This window comes from Antedon bifida, chromosome 1 (genome assembly GCF_963402885.1).
Source record: "Antedon bifida chromosome 1, ecAntBifi1.1, whole genome shotgun sequence".
NCBI classification, from domain to species: Eukaryota; Metazoa; Echinodermata; class Crinoidea; order Comatulida; family Antedonidae; genus Antedon; species Antedon bifida.
In genome coordinates, this window is record NC_136226.1 from 29,439,206 (window position 1) to 29,460,151 (window position 20,946).

Genomic DNA, 20,946 nt, shown 5'->3' on the forward strand with positions numbered 1-20,946 from the left:
AAGAAAATATTAAATTAAAAGAAAATAGAATATTGATATTTATTTTTTTCATCTTTATTTTTAAGAGCCTGTATTTAGTGTTACACGCAATCTAGCCATTGGCCGAAAGTTGTAATGTTTGTTGTGTTTTTTTTTCAATAAAGTATATAATAAATTACCTGATTTTTTGCATAATTGTCATTATAAACCATCAACGTTTTGTGAAGGACATCGCCTGAATGTTTAAGATAGACAGTGCCTGATGCGCCGTGTTCAGTAACTCCTCTCCCTCCTTTAGCTTCAAATGTTCCATCAAATATGTTCTCTTCATAGTGCAATGCCATTCGTCCACCACCACCTCCACCATCATATTGTGCTTCACCACCATTGGCCTACAAAAAAGAACATGATGGGTTTTATCCAAACATTTACAAATAAGAAAGGCTTTGTATTATTTGTGAAGTTCTCATGTTATCGTTCAAATTTATCTTTATTATAAAGAAATTGGATGTTGGGAACAAACCTCTAATTTTCCTGAGCCTTCAAATATCTTTGTGACAATGAAGATACTCCCTCCACTTCCACCTCCCGCAGAAGTTGCACTTTGTCCGTTGACACTGACTGTGCCCTCAATTTGTAAAGTATAAACGTTCATTGAAATGATTCCTCCTCCACTACCCTGGTTTGATGTGCCGGTACCACCACCACCACTACCAAATTCAGTTGGGGCTGTAAAGGAGCCATAAGCTAACGGAGGTTGTTGAGTGGAGTCATAGCAACCACCACTACCGCCATGAGATGCACCAGTTTCAAATGAACCATAAGTGACACCAGCACCAGTACCCTCTAAGAATGATAAAGACATTGTAATACATTATCAAATACATTAATTTGCATATCTAGCACATGCTTTTTGTACATTAACTTTGTGAGAGAACATACAGGATTATGAGCAAGGTTTCGTTATATGCATATAACAAAGAACATACAGTACAATAAATTAAACACCATCATTTCTAATAGTTGGTTTTATTCCTTATTTTACCTCCTATAGGAAATCCTTCAAAGTCTGCTGATATCCGTCCTTTAGTATCAATAATGACCTCATCAACTTCTAAATGAAGATTGGTTGTTGACAGTGTTCCACCTCCGAACACCTTAACATTAAAATAGATTATCACAATTAGCTCAAATTTCTGCCATAAACTATAAGCAATAACAATATATAACAAGAATACCACAAATACCTTTCTGTTATGCTATTTATATTAAATTTTCTTTTTGAAAAAAAAAGTAACTGTTACCAAAATTAGCATAATTTTTGGAAAATAAATTGTATAAATAATAAATACCTGGATATAGCGACCTCTAAGGGTTCGACGATCTTTTCCATTTTTTGTGATCATATTTCCATTATTTCGAATGTTAATAGAATGGAAGTCAAGAGTTTGAGTGGCAGTTCCATCAATGCCAATCATCTCATGCATGTAAACAGTTCCTACAAAATTCACAACAAATAATTTGTTTAATACAGACTGTCACCAGGCAAACAGAGTGCATAATATGGGTTTCATACAATAATATCTTCTTTTTTGGGGGGTCGGGGGTGGGGGGAGGGAGTTGTATGAGTGTCCAGGTTCTTGTAATATTATAAAAAAAATGAATATATTCAGTCAGCCTACCTCCATCAGTAATAGTAATATTTTCTGCATTTTCCAAGACGCCTTCTACATTGATAGTTACTCCAGCAGCTTCTAGTTCTCCTTGTAATGTAGCCACACCCCCACGGTATACATCAACGTTCATTGGTAAGAAAGCATTTGCCATATACAATGATTGATTAAAACCGACATTTAAACGACCAGTTCGATCACCCCTAGCTGTGCCAATCCGGATGTCCATGGTTGCTGATGGATCCAAAGGCTCAATGAAACCCACTTGTGCCGAACCATATACGTGAAGCTCATCAATAATGATATGTTCAGTGAAGTTATGACTCCATTCATTCCTTGAAAAATCCAATTCAGATCTATCACTTGGGATCAACCATGTGACAGCACTGGCCAATGAGTAGTCAGCATAATCATCTGTTAAGTTCTTTGCCTCGTTTCTTGGCCTGCGTCCAAGGTTGTTAATGTACAGCGTTCTATTTGTAAGTGGTTCTGTCACGTTGGAATCATGAGTTATTTGGCCTTCTTTACTGGTAGCGTCAAGTAAACGGGATCCATTGATGACTTGAAGTCTATGGAGGTAAACAGTACCTGGGCCGCCAGGTTCATAACCATTTTCCCCTCCTGCAGCTATAAAATCACCTGTAACAAGATCAAGTCTGCTTGATAATTTTTTTTTCTCTCTTTCTAATGATACTAATGATATACAAGTTGAAGAAAAGAAAAGTATAAAACCTTGTAAAATATCTTTAAAAACATTTGACAATGTACAAACTCCATTTATTATGAGAGTTATTGGGCCGCTAAACAAGAAACCTTAAAACGTACCAATGAAATAATTATATCCATAATATATTGCAATTCTTCCACCGGCTCCAGCTCCACCATACCCGGAATACCCATCACCACCAGAGGCATCTATAACACCATCGCCATGAACCACTTCTGCTTCTATCCATACTCCACCACCGCTTCCACCTCCACCATGTGGAGATCTCCAGTGGTCACCTATAACATGTAATAAAATGTATGGTTTGTGGTACCACTTACTACAGCACAAACCCCTATTAAGAGGACACTTTCAGGAGGATGTCAAATCTTATATTACACCTCTAAGCAGGCAATATCTATATATAATAATAGCACTGATGAAGGGCTAGTATTGCCTGAAAGCTCTGCTAACTTTTCTGGCTGTTTTACTTATCGTTTTGATTTAGCTTTTCGCTTTTTTTTGAGATCCAGCCACTGATACCCACAGCATTGTCATTTTTTCAGTAATTTGCCTTTGGATTTATATAATAATAGATTAATAAATGAATGACTTTCAACGTTTTATTGCACATTACAGACTGTTTCATGAAGGTGATACAAATCACGTTTCAATCATCATGTGCTAGGCTCAGAGTAAAGAATAAAGTGCAAGTCACAGGAAACGACTGTTTATGTAGTTAATTTATGCAAGCATTCACTTATTGTTCATTTCAGTAGTCTATTGTGTCTTATGTACCTATTGTCCATGATATTTTAATAATACACTACAGTATATATTTTTACCTGTGGCATCAATTATTCCATCAATAACAATAGTATTTGTAACATTTATAAATATTCTGCCAGCTCCAAATCCACCTCGATAAGGAAATCTACAATATCCACCGTCAGAGCCTATTTCATTAGGTGTTGTGAAGAAACCATGTGTGACACCCACTTTGGACTGGCCAGCACCTTGACCTCCATTGCTACCATAGCCTGCCCCTGAAGATCCACAGCTGCTACTTGGTGTTCCTAAACCAGATCCAAATCCTGCTCCTATAGTGTAAAACGATATTTATGGTCACATGATTTTTTATTTAATATAATTTAGTTTTATTTCTGGGTCAAAATTCTGTCAGATGCCAAACACTACTACAGACTTACTATATTTTATAATGAAATTATGTAGAGCATTTGTCCGTCTCACTCTGTATTATTTCATAGAAACTTAGTTAAAACTTGTAACTACATGGAAATAAATTAAATACTTGTCCATTACTACTTTTAGTACACATATTGTTTACCTACCATGAGATAGTAATAATTTGCTGGTCACAGTATCTCGTTTTGTTGTAACAAGAGCAGAAGGTTCGATGCTGACGTTGACAAAATGGAGACCAAGATCACTAGATAACAACTTAATAAAAGACACAAGGATATGACAATACTTAATAATGGTCTCACACATTAGTTTGTGACGCGCAATAAAATGATGATAGGGTACAAAATGGACGCCAATAACAAATTAATAAAGAAACAAGAATATGACAATGCTTAATAATGATCTTGTTTATCAGTTTGCCAGTGGCATGCAATACAATGATGACATTATGGTACAAAACACACCATTGAACTTTTGAATGCAGTTGTTTATGGTGTCTTTATTTGGTATGTTGCTTACTTTGGAAATAGTAAAGGCTGTCATTGTCTTCATTAATTTTCTTCTTAGATGTCATAATATTGTATAGTCCCCAATATATAGTTCTAGTGGATAGTTAAAACAATTGATTTTGTCTACTTACTTTAGCGCCACTGCGGACATTCAGCGTTGTGCCTGTAATCAACGTTTCACCATAACTATTATGATTAATGTACATATCACCGAATGTTTTGACATCTAGATGATTGATATTAAATTGCGTGTCATTGTCATGTTCAAGAGTTACTTGACAACCAGTGCTGATAGTAAGTCGTTCCACATCGTGAAGTCCACCTGAATAAAAAAAATAATAAAATTAGTGTAAAAATGGAACTTAAAGTCACTAAGGAAATGCGCTTCTCAATACCAGCAAATGGTATGAATGCATTTTTTAACATTCTGTAGCTATGATTGCTTAATAAACTTATATTCTAAGGGTATCAATGTATATTACAGATAATAATAATATTTTAAAATATATAATTTCTCATGGGGCTGTGGACTTAGATGTTACACTTTCCAACTACATGCTTTTAATGTCAGTGCTGCCAATTCTAGTGCTCTCTACGTTCTCTTATTATGTAACTAGTGACAGGCATTTACAGTTGGTTTGTTTAAAAACTGTTGTAAAAAAATGCTTTATAATATCTTCAATAAAATAAAAATGAGATTAATTACCGTGTATGGTTAAATCTACTTGTTTGCAATCAAGCACAGTAGGAAGAGTAATGTCTGAATCAGGGTAGCTCAACATTGAGAATGGAAGCACTGTTCTATTCATTGTTGTGTTGAAAGTTTGTGAGTTACGTATCGTCATCCACCCATGCGTATCGCCTTTGATTGTGTGTGCTGTTAAACTGGAATCATTGGTCATACCTAGTGCACCCTTACCCCGGATTTCAATCTAAAATAAAATATGCATTTTGTAATATAGTATTAAACTAAACTATATTAATTTAAAGGTGATTGATGTAGAACAAACGCTTCCTTAATTATATATAGATATTGATGGCTTAGTCCTTTATTAGCAACTGTATTTCAACATGCTTTTCGAGGGGTGTCCATATTGGGAATAATGGCATATGTAGAGTCTATACAGGTAGGGATCTCACGAAATAGACTTCAACATGCTTTACTTTTGGACAAATAAAATGAACTATGAATACAATTTTCAGTCAGAGAGATTTTCTATTCAAATTCAGTTCCTAAAGTAATATAAGAATAAAATTGTCTTGAACCAAAGATTGGGGCATGGTCTCTGTAACTTCAAAATCAGAACTTGAATATTACCTCTTCAAATTCAAAATCTTGTATCTCTTCATCCTCTGTCACAATGGTTGTTTCTGGTAAAGATGAGTATGGCACCTGATTATTCTCCTCTTCCGATTCTTTAATCCAAATGGTTAATTCATTTAAATATACATCACTTCCAGTCAGATCAACTGTGATCTAAATAAAATAATAATGTATTATTATTAATAACATTGCTTGCTTGAGTTTCAAGGTTCTAAATAGCGATTCGGCTCAACACTAAAAGAAAACGAACAAGAATCAAAATGCCCATCGGTGACACTCGTAAAGGAATATTAATAACATAAAAAGGAGCACTAAGTAGAGACTTGGGGATGATGATGTTTAAAATTAAATTGATTGGGGTATACCTTTCAAATAGATGATGGTTGAAACATCCAAATCATAGACAGCAATACAAATTAAACATTTAGTGTGTACACATTCAAACTAATCTAAACTTTAATATAATATTTACCACTAGTTGGTCGGTTAAAGATTGTACAAAAATATTCTGAAAACGGTTACCTTTTCTATATATCGGTCAATAAACACAATACCATAAAGTTGTTTTTCTTCATTATTTTCAAAGCCAGATGTATCAACAAAATCAGGGGTGTGAACAACGGTATCACCTGACACATGAGTGGAAACTTTATATGAGATTGGTCTGTAAAAGACAAAAAACTTTAAATTATTACAAAATTAAGAAAAACACAGCTTTTGAATGAATGTTTTTCTCTTTTTCGTAACAGCCATTGAAATTTACCTTAGTCATAATAGTTTTTAATACATATCAGGCGATTTTAACGGTCAGTATTAAAGTAATTTATAACATAAGAAATTTTTCAGATTGTTAATAGTTTTACCTTAAATGAACAATACATGAAAACAAATGTGTAGTTTTAAAAAAATTTAAATCTTAATGTGCAATATTTTTGTTTTGCTTTTTTTTTACTTACTCATTTTGAACGGGATCTATACGTAGTGCATGTACATAAAGCTGGAAAGGAAGATCTATAGAGATGGTCACAGCATCTGCTGTTGTCCAATAGTAGCTACTATCTCTAGAAAACACATGATCAAAAACATAATCATTTTTATGATTACTATATCTATAACTTGGTAAACTGGTAGTGGAAGTAGTTACTCCAGAGTAAGTTGTGTAGGTTGTATCATAATAGTAAGTACTTGGTCCCTTCATATTTAGAATCGAATATTTGTCAAATCTAGAAGGGTCCTCAGATTCAACAACTACACCATTATCAACCAACAGCTTTCGATTGAATACTTCAGAATCGGACAAGTCTTCGATGTACACGGTACCAGCACCAGCTTGGACTTCACCGTTACTGTAGCCACCATAAGCCTGGTATTCACCGTTAAAGTTATGTTCACGGTAATAGTACATTGCCATTCGACCACCTGACCCACCTCCACTATTTGACAAACCTATATTAAAGAAAGTAGTATATTTACGATTATACCGTCAGACTACAGAGAAGCTACTTTTCAACCTAGAAAGATTTCTTTTGCACAAAATACATCCTCAAAATCACAACCAAATTATTTCATTAGAGCATTTCATTACAAATATGTCAATAAACACATCACATAGATATAGGTATAGTCATTTGGCATACTACATTTTCATGTGCAACATACCTGAACCTCCATTAACCTGTATTCTACCGCTTCCATCAAGATGTCCCACATATGCCAAGATACTTCCGCCAGCCCCAGCTCCACAATATCCAGATCCATCTCTACCGTTAGCGTGAAGGTCGCCCTCAATCCGCATATCATCTGCTATCTCTAGGAACATTGTACCTAAGTTCACAAATAGATGGCATACAGAAGAGAAAAAAACAATTTTCACTCATTAAAATAACTGTAAATGTTTGAAATTTGAGATACTGTATTAGTTTTTTTAATTGCGCTCTTTATTGAAATTAAACATATACTATAAACAATGTGGCAAATTATTATACTTGGCTACAATGAATGTTTGCCTATAACAACCTACCGCCTCCATTTCCTCCAAGATTACCACTGCTCCCATAACCTCCACCACTTCCCATTGAAATTGGCTGATACAACGATCCATATGCAAAAGCTGAGTAAACTCCATTAAATGTTGTTCCACCACGACCACCATGTGCGCCTCCACTACCAGCCTCTAAGCTTCCAGATTTAGCCAATCCACTACCTACTCCAGAGTCGGGTGCATGTCCACCAAAATCGGCATGCATATCACCTTTCAACAAAATATAATAAATCATAATAAATCAAATGATCATTGTGTATATTTATAGATACTGATGGAGTAAGAGCAGTTTTCTGTTTGGGCTCATGTCTATTACTTGCTCCTGGCAAGATGAATTGTAAAATGTACTTTTATGAACTTTTGCCGAATAAATATTATTAAATATTATTATTATTATTAAATATCATCAGTGCATGTGAGAGGCGCTGCCTGAGTGGACTAGAATAAAAGAAATAAAAACAAAGGAGCCACAGGCTGGAGAATAGAGGGTGGAGAGAGTAGGAGTGGAAAACAATGAAGATAGCTTGGTAGATATAAACAATTTAGGAATCGAACAACTCAAATGGTGGTTTATATTGAAATTTAAATTTAGGTAGTCGATTGGAATAAACAATAATAAATTTGTTTATCAGTCTTTTTGATGCTTTAATTAGTTTTAAAATTTTCATTCAGACCAATTAAACAAATAGCAAACCTGCAACATCTATTGTAAGATTTGTAGCAATCAGATGCAGTTGATTGGTTCTAACATAACCACTTCCTTTCACTTGAAAATCTGTCAGATTCAACGTCATCATGTTGCCGTCTTCTACGGTCAGAAGCTCAAATTTTCCATTTGCGCGTACTGTCATGTTGACAGCGTGGAAACTGCCTACAGGTTGGTCTCTAGATCTTCCGTATGACCACCAGTAAAGCTCACCACCAGAATCTACATTAAAATCAACGATGTCTGCAAGTGTTCCGTTGATCTCCATCCAGACGTCTCGTAAGCTAAGTCTTGGTGGAAGTTCAAATTGTCCATACCTAAATTTAATTTTAAACAATTAGAAACAATACTTTTTTTTATTACCAAACTCCATCTGAACCTTTATTTAAACAATTAAATATTTTTAGCTTAAATTATCTTCATACTAAGATTCAAGTTAAAGTAGTGGAGCGGTAGCTTGGTATTTAACATGCTTGCCTTCCAATCCCGAGGTCCAAGGTTCAATCCTGACCTAGTGTTAGGGTTGTAATACATGACTCTTTCAACTCCACTCCCTAACCCTCAAATGAGACTTAGTTTATAAGCATGGTAAATTATAAAAGAGTTTATCCATCCTGTAATTGGCCAGTTTCCCGCTGTTGGATGCCGTTTTTTTGCAATTTTTCAAATATGTACCTGTACAGTAAAACATTTGCAGCAAAGTAGATGTCAACGAAGTCAAATGATACGGTCTGATTTTGACCAATGTGTATGACGCCACTCCTGTCTCCATAAAAGGCACCGCCCCGGCATGCAACAACCTCTGATGTTGTGTTGCTTAAGACAGCTACGTGGGCATTACCATGAAGATGAAACTGACAAAATAAACAAGACAACAATAATTTGAAAGAAAGCTTAAGCTTTGTCTACACTATCAAACTTGTGACAAAAAATGTGATGTGCCCATATATGGACATGATGATGTCATATCACTACAATTTTGGGCACATTACACTTTTTTTTGTCAAACTAGAGCTTTAGACAGCATAAAAACAAGTTTACATTTTGCACAATAAACGTATGCTCATAACTATCATATCAATTCAAGTTCACATTTATTTAGCCACGAAGCATGGTCCTTAAGCTCTGTCTACACTATCAAACTTTATGTGAACAAATGTGATGTGCCCATATATGGACAAGATGATGTCATATCACTGCCATATTTAAGCATATCATTTGGGCACTCACTTTTTTTGTCAAACTAGTTTAATAGTGTAGTACATTTTCTGTAGCTGTAAGTCCTTTTACATAATTTAATAGACAAATACAATCAGAATCAGATTTGGTACTTTTCACCATGAATACTAACCTCATCAAAATAATAATCATCTAAATCATGCCACAACCAGGTGATGCCGCCAGCCTGACTGATGTCATCGTACCTTCCGTCCAATAGATTGCGACGAGGGTTGCTCATGTCATGTGACTTCGGGTACGCAAGTCCATAATTGTTGATTTTAATAATTCGATGTATTGGTTCCTTGGTCTCAAAGTGGTACTTTTGTAAGTAAATCGTACCAGAACCACCCACTTCATGGTTACCGTCACCTTCAATTATAAAAAAAAAGAAATATTTTCATTTTCTGTTTATAAAATGAATCAAAAAAATTATTTTAAATAAGTTTTAATTAATTATAAAAAAGTAATGTTATTTGTTAATCAAATTGTTATTAAAAATACTATCAAAACCTTTAAAAGGTTTTGAAATGTCCTTTATTCAATCAATAGTCAGACTTTTTGATTAAGGCTATTTTTGCATACTTTGAATTGATCTTTTGTATCATCATCATTAAGTAAAATGGTAGTTTTGAGTGAGATACCTACCTGTATAGGTAGGGATCTCACGAAACAGACTATAATTTTAGGAAGCATAATTAGGATTGTCTATTACATACCTCCATGTGCAAAGAATGTTCCATTCCAATTTGTCTTGTCATGGTAACTTACAGCAATACGGCCACCACCACCCCCTCCACCTGTAGAATCACCACCTGTCGCTGATATGCTTCCATATCCATCAAACTCCTCACATTCTATCCAAACTGAGCCTCCTGAACCACCACCAGAGCCATCTGTAACAAAGTGATGTTTAAAAGTATCACTGTAAATACCATTTTTAAACAATAGAACAATAGTATAATAGTAGGAGATGAGATATATTTGTTTAAAAGTATCACTATAAATACCATTTTTAAACAATAGTAATAATACTACTACTATTCATCTATTTAGTAAGGTTAGATGTTTCTACAATTAATGGCAAACATCTATCCAGCTCCAGCTCTTGTCTTAAACACTTTGTCCTAAGGTTATTTTTAATGACTAAACTTGATGTTTTGTAGTCTGCTTCTCCTTCTCCCCTCTATTAAAACCTTTCTAGATCTCTTCGTCCAGTTATCCTATTCCATCAAATAATTTTCATATTCATCATATTTTTATTAGAATGAATTGATTGATCACTTTATTTCAGAATAAAAATTCCATATATATATACAATACAAAATGGAAAATCACACTAAAATAGATAGATTGTAACAGATATTTACAATCTACAGATAGTTCGTACAGTAGTACACCTAACAAGATCATTTTCACTATTCAAAACTCTTATTCTAAAACCATACCAGATGTTGTTTCACCATTGGCTGATATGTGGCCATCAAGGATCATGTGACGAGTAGCAACATGAAGGGCACCTCCTCCGCGCCCTCCAATATGTGTACGAACATACGCATTCCTATATGGCTCATCTCCAAATTCAAGATTTCCTAGAAAATTATATTTAATGTGATAAATAATCAACATTTTTATATATGCACTGTATTTTAATACATATTCAAATATGAATTATTATAATATCAATAGCCATTTTGTGGTTCTTTATCTAGCCTTTCAAGAAAGATTACGGTCATTTTTTAAATATTTACCATATCCTGAACCATATCCCCCATTGCTTCCATAATCGACTGGTTCATAGATCGAACCATATGCAAGTCCAACCAAAGACTGTCCATTGCTTCTTCCACCACTTCCACCATGTCCACCACCACTTCCTCCACTTGCAGAACCTGTTAAAATATTACGATAAACAAATAACAACAATTTTATAAAAAAAAACGTGCTCTGTCCATATATTGACACGGTGATGTCATATAACTTCCATATTTGGGTATATCACTACCATGTTTGGGCACATCACACTAGTTTGATAGTGTAGACAGAGTTCTAAGGTTTAGTTCATACCATATCCTTGTCCAGGCCCCTCATTCTCATTATATCCAGGATCTCTTTCTTCAATAGTCTCATATCCACCATTGTCAAACGTAATCTTTCCACCGGAATACACAGCCATCAGATGTGAAACATTCACATTTAAGCGGTCGTTGGATATGAAATGACCTCCTCCATATATCTGTTAAATCAAAAGATATTACAATATACAGGCTTGTGTACAGAAGGAAGGAGGAAAGGGAGACCACTAAATTCTATAGGAAAACAATTATTATTTAAAAAAGATTTCATTAAATATACTGTTCAGCAACAATAATTATTACCAATATCATTAATACTATTGAATGATTGTACCTGTAGCAACACTCTAAATTTATCTAAAATATTAACTTTATTCCATTAGTAAAACCCCTATTAAGGGGGACACCATTGCGACCCAAGGGTGTCCTCTGAATTAGGAAATAATATCCTTACTAAAGCTGTACTAGGACAAATGCACTACGGTATAAAAAAAATTTATAAAATAAAAATAATGATAAAATTAATTATAAAAATAATATGCAAAATTACGGTAAAGTTAGTGACATCAATACTCATCCCAATGTGCTTATCATTTGCAAACATTTCAAATGTTCCTCTATCTTGCACATGAAGTGTTGACAAGTGGAACTGGGTGTCTGAAGTGTTGAAACCAAAGCTTGCATTTGTGTCTACAAAGACGGAACCACCATCAAAAACAAAAACGTCCTCCAGCCCTGTAACCTATATAAATTAGTTGAAGGCATTGTGATATAATAGTACTCTGATAATTTTGATTTATACCCTTTTCACATCTGCAATATTTAACAACTTGTAACAAGTTGTAACTAGGTTTGCATAGTATGAAGACAATTTTGTGGAAAATCTCACGAGAGGGTCGCTTGTGAAATCTCGGAAGAAAAACACACCAACAAGAGGCCTGTGTTCCGAGATGTTCTGAGTTCTTACTGCGCTCGCATGTATTGCCCTGGTATTAACTGACCAATCATCATCAAGAGCAGCTACTCTTCCTCCCGAGATTTCAAAAGGTTCGCGTATGTGTGTGTGTGAAAACATGTAATGAGTCGGGAGATCAAACCTGTTACAACTTAAACATGTAATCAGTCCAGAGATCAAACCTGTTACAACTTGTTACAAGTTGTAACAATTTATGCAGATGTGAAAAGGGTAAAAAACTACATTAGTATCCACAAATTAGTAAAGTACTACAATTTGGGTTATGTATACAATTCTTCAATAATTGATTGCCATCGAACCCTTATTACAAAATTGTAAGAACTAAAGTTGAAAATTATATTGTTACCTTTCCAGATGTCTTCATAGAAACTCCTTTGAAAAAAGCTCGTTTTGGGTGGTGAAGATGGCCAGACTCATAGATACGGCTACTAAATGGAACATCCGGGTGAGTGACATCTATGTTAAATGATTGGCCATATCCAACATGTATAAAACCTAAATGATAACAATAAATAAGATAGAGATACAGATACTATAATGGAAATTACAGTGCTCATATCTTGGCTTGCCTAAAATAATAAATATAAAGGAAAAAAAACTATCTAAGAAATCTTTTGTTATAATGTCGTATCACTGCTGGGTGCAACGGTACGTCTGCGCGTTCACCGTCCTCATCCTACCACTTCTAATAGCGGATAGCGGAACAGTGAAGAGGATGATTGGAGTCTTCCAATATAGCATGGACACATTGGCAAGCCGTTCGCTGTATAATGAGTCAAGCGTTTGCACAGACGAACCAATTACTTTCCACGCAATGCAATGCAATTTTTAAACAAAAATATTTCTGTTAGCACTACTACTTAGTTATGTTACTAACCTGTTGTGTCGCCAATAAGTTCTCCAATTTGGACATCAAAAGTGTCATTGAAAGTATTCATTGGCATAAAAGCAAGTTGGGCGCCACCAAGAATTCGGAGTTCATCAAATTTGTACGAGTTTGTTCCCGTTTCTGGCTCTATCCAAGTCCGAGCACTATCCAACTCTCTAAAATTGTACCTATCAGTGGTAATGCAAGATTAGCAGTAAATTAAGTGAACTTTTAGAAACATCATACTACAATACTGTATTTCCCTTCAACCATGGAGAAATAAGTTTTAACTTATTTCTCCATGCTTCAAATAATCTTCTTAAAAGAAGAAAAAGTTTTTAACTTTTATGTATATCTATCTTTCTTTCTTAACCTTGTAACTGGACCATTATGAAAAGCAGTACTTAATTACTGAAAATGCAATCCAGTCAAAAGAAAGAATAAACATACATGTTCCATCTTGCAACATTACACTTACTTCTTATTCCTAAAATATATTGTTTTGCCTTCCTTTTCATCCTGTTCGTACCAATCTCTCAAATTATTTTTAAAACAGACCAAATGAACTTTTCAAATTCTTACCTATCATGTGTATGCATACCATCTTCAAATATCTCTATTTCTGATAATGAAGCATAATTTTTAGGACTTCCATCTCCGACTATGATGACTACGACCTTATCTGCATTCCTTCGTACTGGTAATTCCAGAAACGTCCCTTGTGTACACTTTGAACTTGGCTTTATATAATTACTTGTTTTATAATTTATTGAATCAGAAAGTTCCGTTTGCACCTAAAGAAATTAAACATTGGATGTTTAAAATGAATTTACTATTTTTAATGTTCCAGTAAATGGAATGTGCATTTGAGCACACACCATGAAGCTTAACTATTTTTACGCATTATTTTTTTACGGAGCTTATTGAATAATTTATAGTAATCCTAATTTATATGATATAAACTTTAACTGCAAAATAATTATAATAATATACAAAAACAATATTTTTTTATTGGTAAGTTAGACTTGTTTGTACTAAATGCACTGTGGGTGATTTTGAGGTCTAGGATTTATGAAAACAATTGCAAACTAATTAGAGAAAGAGAAAAAAAAGGAAGAAAAGAAAACTTACTTTAAATTTAGTAGGACGGGAACATACAGGGTAAATCCTTAAAACATTCACAAACTTAACTTTGTTGTTGAAATCAAAAGTAACAGTAGCGGATGATCCATACGCTAGGTAGTATTGACCATAGGCTGAATCCAATGTTTGATCAAACATATTTTGGAGATAATAGTTATAATAATAGGGATGATCATCATAATATGGGCTTGTACTGGTTGTGACTGTAATTCCACTAGCTGTTATGTAACTATTTTTACGAGTGTAAGGGTACGAACGATCCATCAGATCCAAACGTCGTCCAATGTTTTCTATTTCGTCATCAAGAGATTTACTCCCCCGATTGTCGACAACAAGCGTTTCATGGTCTGCATCCAAGTGTTTGATGTACGCTGTCCCAGATGCACCAGCTTCTGATGAAACACTGTTGATTGTACCACCTTGTACGTTGTAAGCACCCTGGAAGAAGTCGTGGGTCACATTACTTGTGTGGTAGATTGCGATTCGACCCCCGGCTCCACTTCCACCTGTTCCAACACCTGCTCCTCCAATTACCTCAAATGCACCGGTGTGGCCACCTAAAATAATAAATCATTTTTAATTAAAAAAGGTTAATAAGCAGTATATTACTTAAGTATTAACCAAATAAATTCATATTTCACAACCAAATAAATGGAAGTAAATACCGCATTAAATTTCCTTACTGTTCATAGCATTTTGATTAATTTTTGGGCATTATTTTTATAGTACAGCTTACAGATAAACTTAACATATTCAGTATTTTTAACTAGCCTAATTATAACCAAGACACAGTAAATTGCATATAGTTCATCATTACTGCGTTTATGAACACCATATGAACAAGTCAAGCAGAGAAAAACAATCTTGATGAGTTGCAAAATGTTGGTAGTTTATTACAAATCTAAATGCTAATGCTCTAGAACTTACCTGTGAGTGCGCCCACAGTTACTAACAGACTACCGCCACTTCCTCCACTGCTATTTGGGTCTACGCTGTCTAAACTATTTGCAGCTATGTGACCGTCCACGCGTAATATATTTTCAACTTCAATTTCAAGAATACCACCTCCTGTAGATTGATAAATAATAAGATGAAAAATACAATTAAACCAAGTACAAAACTTGAAATACACGCCATTGTAATTTTAGAGCCAAAATAAATACAGACTCTTCTATATTATCATCACCATTTGATTTTTGCCTCTTAAAAATAAATTACCTTTTCCGGCGACGTCTGTAGCACCATAGCCTCCGCTTCCGAAATCCATTGGATAGAAAAAGTTTCCATAGGGATGGTTTCTCTTCAGACGGCAAGTAAAGAATCCACCACATTCGCCCCTACCACCAATACCTCCATGAGAGGCACCACTTTTCCAATGATAGTTAAACGTTCCTGGTGCTGAAGATTAATAAATCACAATTAATACAATTTTTTTTGTTTAAACCAAGTATCATTTTAGGCTTAGGGAGTGGAGTTGAAAGTTACAACCCTGGCACTAGGTCAGGATTGAAACCTGGACCTTGGGATTGGAAGGCAAGCACATTAACCACCAAGCTGTAGACAGCTCCACTTATAAAGGAACTTAAAACATAGAGAATGAGTTTTGTAAATGCATATATATTTAAAGTTTCCTTTCATTATCTGGAAGCATATAAATCTGATAATACCTAAATGGTACTTCAAATTAATTTTTATTTCGAATAGAAAACTAAAACTGTTGTTTACCTGGACCTTCCATAGGCAAATGACCTCCATCACTTGCATCAACTCGACCGCCATCATCAACTACCATATCAATACTTTCAATTTTCAGATGATTACTGTAAATTGCTCCACCTCCTTCAACAACCAAGAGTGGTACATTCAAATTGTATTGGTACTTGTGAGCATTCTCACCGCACGTACGGATAAATGAGTCAGCTTTTATTGTAACGGAGTCATTAAACCGATATTGAAGTGCCGGTAGTCGATTTGTTGACGAGGTATTGAGAATGTGCAAAGCAGCTCCGTTGTAGAGTTTCATAACATTCACATGATCCATTGTACCTTCCAGATATATAAAAACTTTACTGAGAACAGTTTCTGGCGCCAGACCAATGTATCCCTTATCGTACACATACGAGCTGAATGGAGTATCAAGGAATTCGCGTTTTAAATCCATTATCTGGTTCGGACCAATGTGTACCTTACCCGTTCGATCCCCGATCATGTGACGGAAAAATAAACTAGCTCCATGATCATATGGTTCAGTTAGTATTGCAACTTCAGCGTTCCCATATATTTGTAGTTCTTCAAAATGATAATCCCGACGTCCATTAGCAAAGTAATGTTCACCCGCCTGTGGGAGTATCCAAGCTTTGAATGAATCGCCACTTATATCAGAATGTTCAAGCGGTCTTGTACACATATCGTCATGATCAGGAATCTTAAGCATATTATTGTCAATTAAAAGAGTGCGATGTTCGTAGTAAAGATGGTATAAGAACACAGTCCCAGGCCCACCATGTCTATCTGATTCAATTTGATCGATATCTGCTCCACCAAACGATTGAAAGGACCCAATGAATGTGAAGTTGGACAAGAGGTAAAGTGCAATACGACCTCCTGCTCCACCACCTCCTTCTCCACCACCTTGTTCACTTCCACTGACATATCCACCAGAAGCAGTAACATTACCAGTTCCTGTAATCAGATTACAATTTATAAACACACTGCCTCCACTACCGCCTCCATTGCACCCAGTAACATACTCTCCATCAGATTTTATCTCACCATCCAAACGAAGTACATTGGTGACATTGATCCAGACAGTACCTCCACCAGTACCACCTTTAGTTCCACCACCAGAGCTTCCATGAACAAAAGGTTCATACAAATTTCCATATGGTTGACCAGTAAATGCGTTTCCTTTTCCTTTTCCACTTGTTCCTCCATGGCCACCACCTGAGGATCCTGTAGAATAACTACACCCATCATAGCCTTTCCCAATATTGATTTCATTATCTTTGTCTGTAGTGTGCTCTGGTGTAAATCCCTCGTAATTGGTATCTAGCTGTCCACCATCATCAATCGTAAGGTTAACTGATGTGACCGACAGTCTTGTTCCGTGAAACAATCCTCCACCCTCGATGTACAATTCTTGAGTATCAATAGATATTCCTTGATCAATTAATGGTGATGTTACGCCGAGAAGTATCCCGTTATTTTGTATTTTAACATCGTTAAATGTATAAAAGTTTGGATCATTTTCACCAGTATATCCTCCACTCCTCATCCATAAAAGTCCTCCATGTCGGATAGTCATATTTTCCACATGGTGTAAGACATCTTCTAACCAGATACTAACACCATGAACAATTGTATAAGGAGCAAGACCAACGTAGCCACCAGGGTATTCAATTACGCTAAATGGCAAGTCAATTACAGGACGTTTTAAATCAAATACAAGATTTTCTCCGATGTGTACAGTACCTGTTCTGTCTCCTATCATATGTCTGAAAAAAAGGGTGAAATTACTATTTACTGGATCAGTTAGTACTGCTAACTGAGCTGATCCATAAATCTGAAGTTCTTCAAAGTGATAATCATAGGTTCCATTAGCAAAAAAATGTCGACCAGATTGAGGTAAAATCCATGTTCTACAGCTGTCAGTACTAAGATCTTTATAATCCTCAATCAAATGAACTTCATCAGTTATGCCAATTTTAACATGCACATCGTAAGGAGTTGTCAATGGTTCACGCCCACCGTTGTCAATGATGAGTGTTCTATGTTCATGATACAAATGATATACAAAGGCAGTGCCTGCACCTCCATGCTCTGCGTCATTCCCGCCAAACCCGCCTCTAGTGTGATATCGGAAACCTGTCATTGTCTGGTTGTTAACAAAGTAAATTGCAATTCTGCCTCCAGCTCCTCCACCCCCTGTTGCAGTTGCCAATCCATCGCCTCCGTCGGCTTCAAATTTTCCGTACCCTGCCAGGGTGTCAGTATAAACCCATATACTTCCTGCACTTCCACCTCCTCCACCGTTATTATCTCCAGCTTTCATAGCAGCATATCCACCATTCGCTGAGACTTTTCCATCAATCAAAATCGTGTCGGTAACATTTATCCAAATAATTCCTCCACCAGAACCACCATCAACATTTGTTTTGCTTTTCCCACCGGCACTTCCAAAAACATACGGTTCATAGAGGTCACCGTATGCGAATCCTGCACCAAATGATTCTGTTGATTTCCCTCTACCACCACTACCACCATGCCCTGCACCAGCACTTGGTCCCTGTAGTGCATCTGGTGACCCAGGATTCACGTCACCAAGTAGCGACACTGATCCATGTGTATCATTGCTATGATTTGGTTGATAGCCTAGACCATCTGCTATTATCAAACCTCCAGCATCTATAGTTATGTTAGTAGATAAAAATGTCATGCGTGTTCCGTTAATTAATCCTCCACCCTCTACCACAAGCCCAATTGTATGGAATGTAATTCCAGGTTCATCAATTGGACTGGTTACTGCTTCTATGATCGAGTCATCTTGTACTAAAACAAAATCAAATTCGCAATTACTTGGCTGCTGTCCCGTTGTTCGTCCACCATGTTTGACTGAAAACAAACCGCGATGATGTAATGTAAAATTCTTTACATGTGATAATTGTCCAGCAAGGTGAATCTCTACATCATGTGCAACTGTGATTGGGGCTAATCCCAAATGACCATCATAATACACATGCACATTAAATGGTAGATCAATCTCTTTTCTGTTCAAGTCCATTTCTTGTTGGTCTGCAATATGTAGAGTTCCTGTCCTATCACCAATCATGTGAATAAAGTGAAATGTAACTAATTTGATTCCGGTTTGGCTAAACTGAACTCTTCCCCATTCATTAAGAGTATCTAAAGTCCTGTTAGGTGTCAATGCAGCTACATGTGCGCCCTCGAATATTTGCAACTCTTCAAAATGGAATTCATTACTACTTCCAGCAAATTCATGACCACCTGATAATGGGAGAATCCATGCCCGGCATCCATCTTCATCAAGATTGTCCCAATCAATTGATTTGGTTCTAGGTTGCAAGCCTGCATTCTCTACATACAAACTTCGATGATCTTCTAATTGATGATAAATAAATATAGTGCCTGGACCTCCACCTTCACATTCAGAATTGCATCCAGTCCCAGGTTGCCCTCCATGAGCTTCGTAATTGAAATCACTAAAAGTAATGTTTTGGTTTAAATAAAGAGCAGTTCTACCTGCTGCTCCCCCTCCACTGTACGACCCACCGTCGCCACCATTCACAGCAATAGTGCCATATCCTCTGATTGTATCACAATACATCCATATACTTCCTCCGCTACCACCACCACTTTTGTCATTTCCATTTTTACCATTGGAAGAAACAAGGCCGTCAATATCAATGGTGTCTGTAACATTAAACCATATCCTGCCACCACCTGGACCACCACCTGTACCACCACCTGCACTACCAAACTCTTCAGGTTCATATAAAGTACTGTATGGCTTTCCAGTTTTGCTTAATCCTAAGAAAACATAATAAATATTCTTTTATTGAATAATAAAATAAATAAATGAGTGAACGCTTAAACATATTCTGCACGCTATCTAAACAGTAAAAACACTATATAATTTAGTAAATAGGGCAGGGTATGAATACATAGGAAATGGATTTGTGTGATTTACGAGAGCTATTAATATTGGTTAGAAACAGCTGAAAATTGACACCAAAATTGAACTGTTACTACCTTTGCCATGTCCACCACTGCCACCATGCCCTGCACCAGACGATCCACTGCTACTTGTAAACCCCTGTCCATAGTTGATTATTCCATGCATGCCAACTCGGTAACTTCCATCGGTGTCTGTACTACCGCCATGCGAAACTGCATAACCAAACCCGTCTGCCCGAAGAACACCTCCAGAATCGATGGTAATGTTTTCCGAATGCATATATAAATGAGTTCCTTCCAAAAGACCACCACCATCAATCTGGAGAAGTCTGGTGGTAAATCTGATCCCAGAATCCGTTACAGGATCAGAAACCATGTGGATGTAACCTTCTGTCTGGACATGGACTGTGTCAAACTCATAAGTTGAGGATGACAGATTACCAGTGTGACCATCGTGATTCAGCCAAAATCTACCACCATGATGTAAAGTCAAGTTCTCAACATAATCCAGAGCACCATCTAGATATATAGTAACACCATGGACCACAGTTTCTGGTGCTAACCCCAGTCTTCCATCTTGATACACTCTTACATTGAATGGTAGGTCTAGCTTTTCTCTAAACAAATCCATCGTCTGGTTCCTTGCAATGTGAAGTGTACCGGTGCGATCACCAATCATATTTTCGAAGAACAAAGAAGCTGGTGTGAATAGTGGATCAGTAAGTACAGCAAGATGCGCATTTCCATAAATTTGTAATTCTTCAAAATAGTAATCAAAATCACCTAAAAATATAAAACAGAATTAATGTTCAGCTTATAGAAAACAAT

General features: G+C 35.9%; 1 protein-coding gene across 1 annotated transcript in view; it reads right to left on the bottom strand.

The window, feature by feature from the left end:
- Window positions 1-20,946, bottom strand: part of LOC144835855 (uncharacterized) — a 108,905-nt gene that overhangs the window by 64,063 nt on the left and 23,896 nt on the right. The window contains exons 24-54 of the mRNA XM_078690975.1: window positions 20,194-20,901; window positions 16,150-19,971; window positions 15,643-15,822; window positions 15,352-15,492; window positions 14,413-14,981; window positions 13,864-14,075; window positions 13,291-13,469; window positions 12,760-12,908; window positions 11,988-12,179; window positions 11,430-11,598; window positions 11,114-11,254; window positions 10,811-10,954; window positions 10,082-10,258; window positions 9,496-9,734; window positions 8,820-8,998; window positions 8,133-8,461; window positions 7,418-7,648; window positions 7,057-7,221; window positions 6,354-6,843; window positions 5,920-6,061; window positions 5,392-5,550; window positions 4,780-5,005; window positions 4,205-4,395; window positions 3,711-3,819; window positions 3,204-3,458; window positions 2,478-2,657; window positions 1,662-2,291; window positions 1,332-1,477; window positions 1,025-1,136; window positions 503-825; window positions 159-371 (exon numbers count right to left, since the gene is read on the bottom strand). Coding sequence (XP_078547101.1) covers window positions 159-371; window positions 503-825; window positions 1,025-1,136; window positions 1,332-1,477; window positions 1,662-2,291; window positions 2,478-2,657; window positions 3,204-3,458; window positions 3,711-3,819; window positions 4,205-4,395; window positions 4,780-5,005; window positions 5,392-5,550; window positions 5,920-6,061; window positions 6,354-6,843; window positions 7,057-7,221; window positions 7,418-7,648; window positions 8,133-8,461; window positions 8,820-8,998; window positions 9,496-9,734; window positions 10,082-10,258; window positions 10,811-10,954; window positions 11,114-11,254; window positions 11,430-11,598; window positions 11,988-12,179; window positions 12,760-12,908; window positions 13,291-13,469; window positions 13,864-14,075; window positions 14,413-14,981; window positions 15,352-15,492; window positions 15,643-15,822; window positions 16,150-19,971; window positions 20,194-20,901 — 11,102 coding nt within the window. The remainder of the gene's footprint in view (window positions 1-158; window positions 372-502; window positions 826-1,024; window positions 1,137-1,331; window positions 1,478-1,661; window positions 2,292-2,477; window positions 2,658-3,203; window positions 3,459-3,710; window positions 3,820-4,204; window positions 4,396-4,779; window positions 5,006-5,391; window positions 5,551-5,919; window positions 6,062-6,353; window positions 6,844-7,056; window positions 7,222-7,417; window positions 7,649-8,132; window positions 8,462-8,819; window positions 8,999-9,495; window positions 9,735-10,081; window positions 10,259-10,810; window positions 10,955-11,113; window positions 11,255-11,429; window positions 11,599-11,987; window positions 12,180-12,759; window positions 12,909-13,290; window positions 13,470-13,863; window positions 14,076-14,412; window positions 14,982-15,351; window positions 15,493-15,642; window positions 15,823-16,149; window positions 19,972-20,193; window positions 20,902-20,946) is intronic.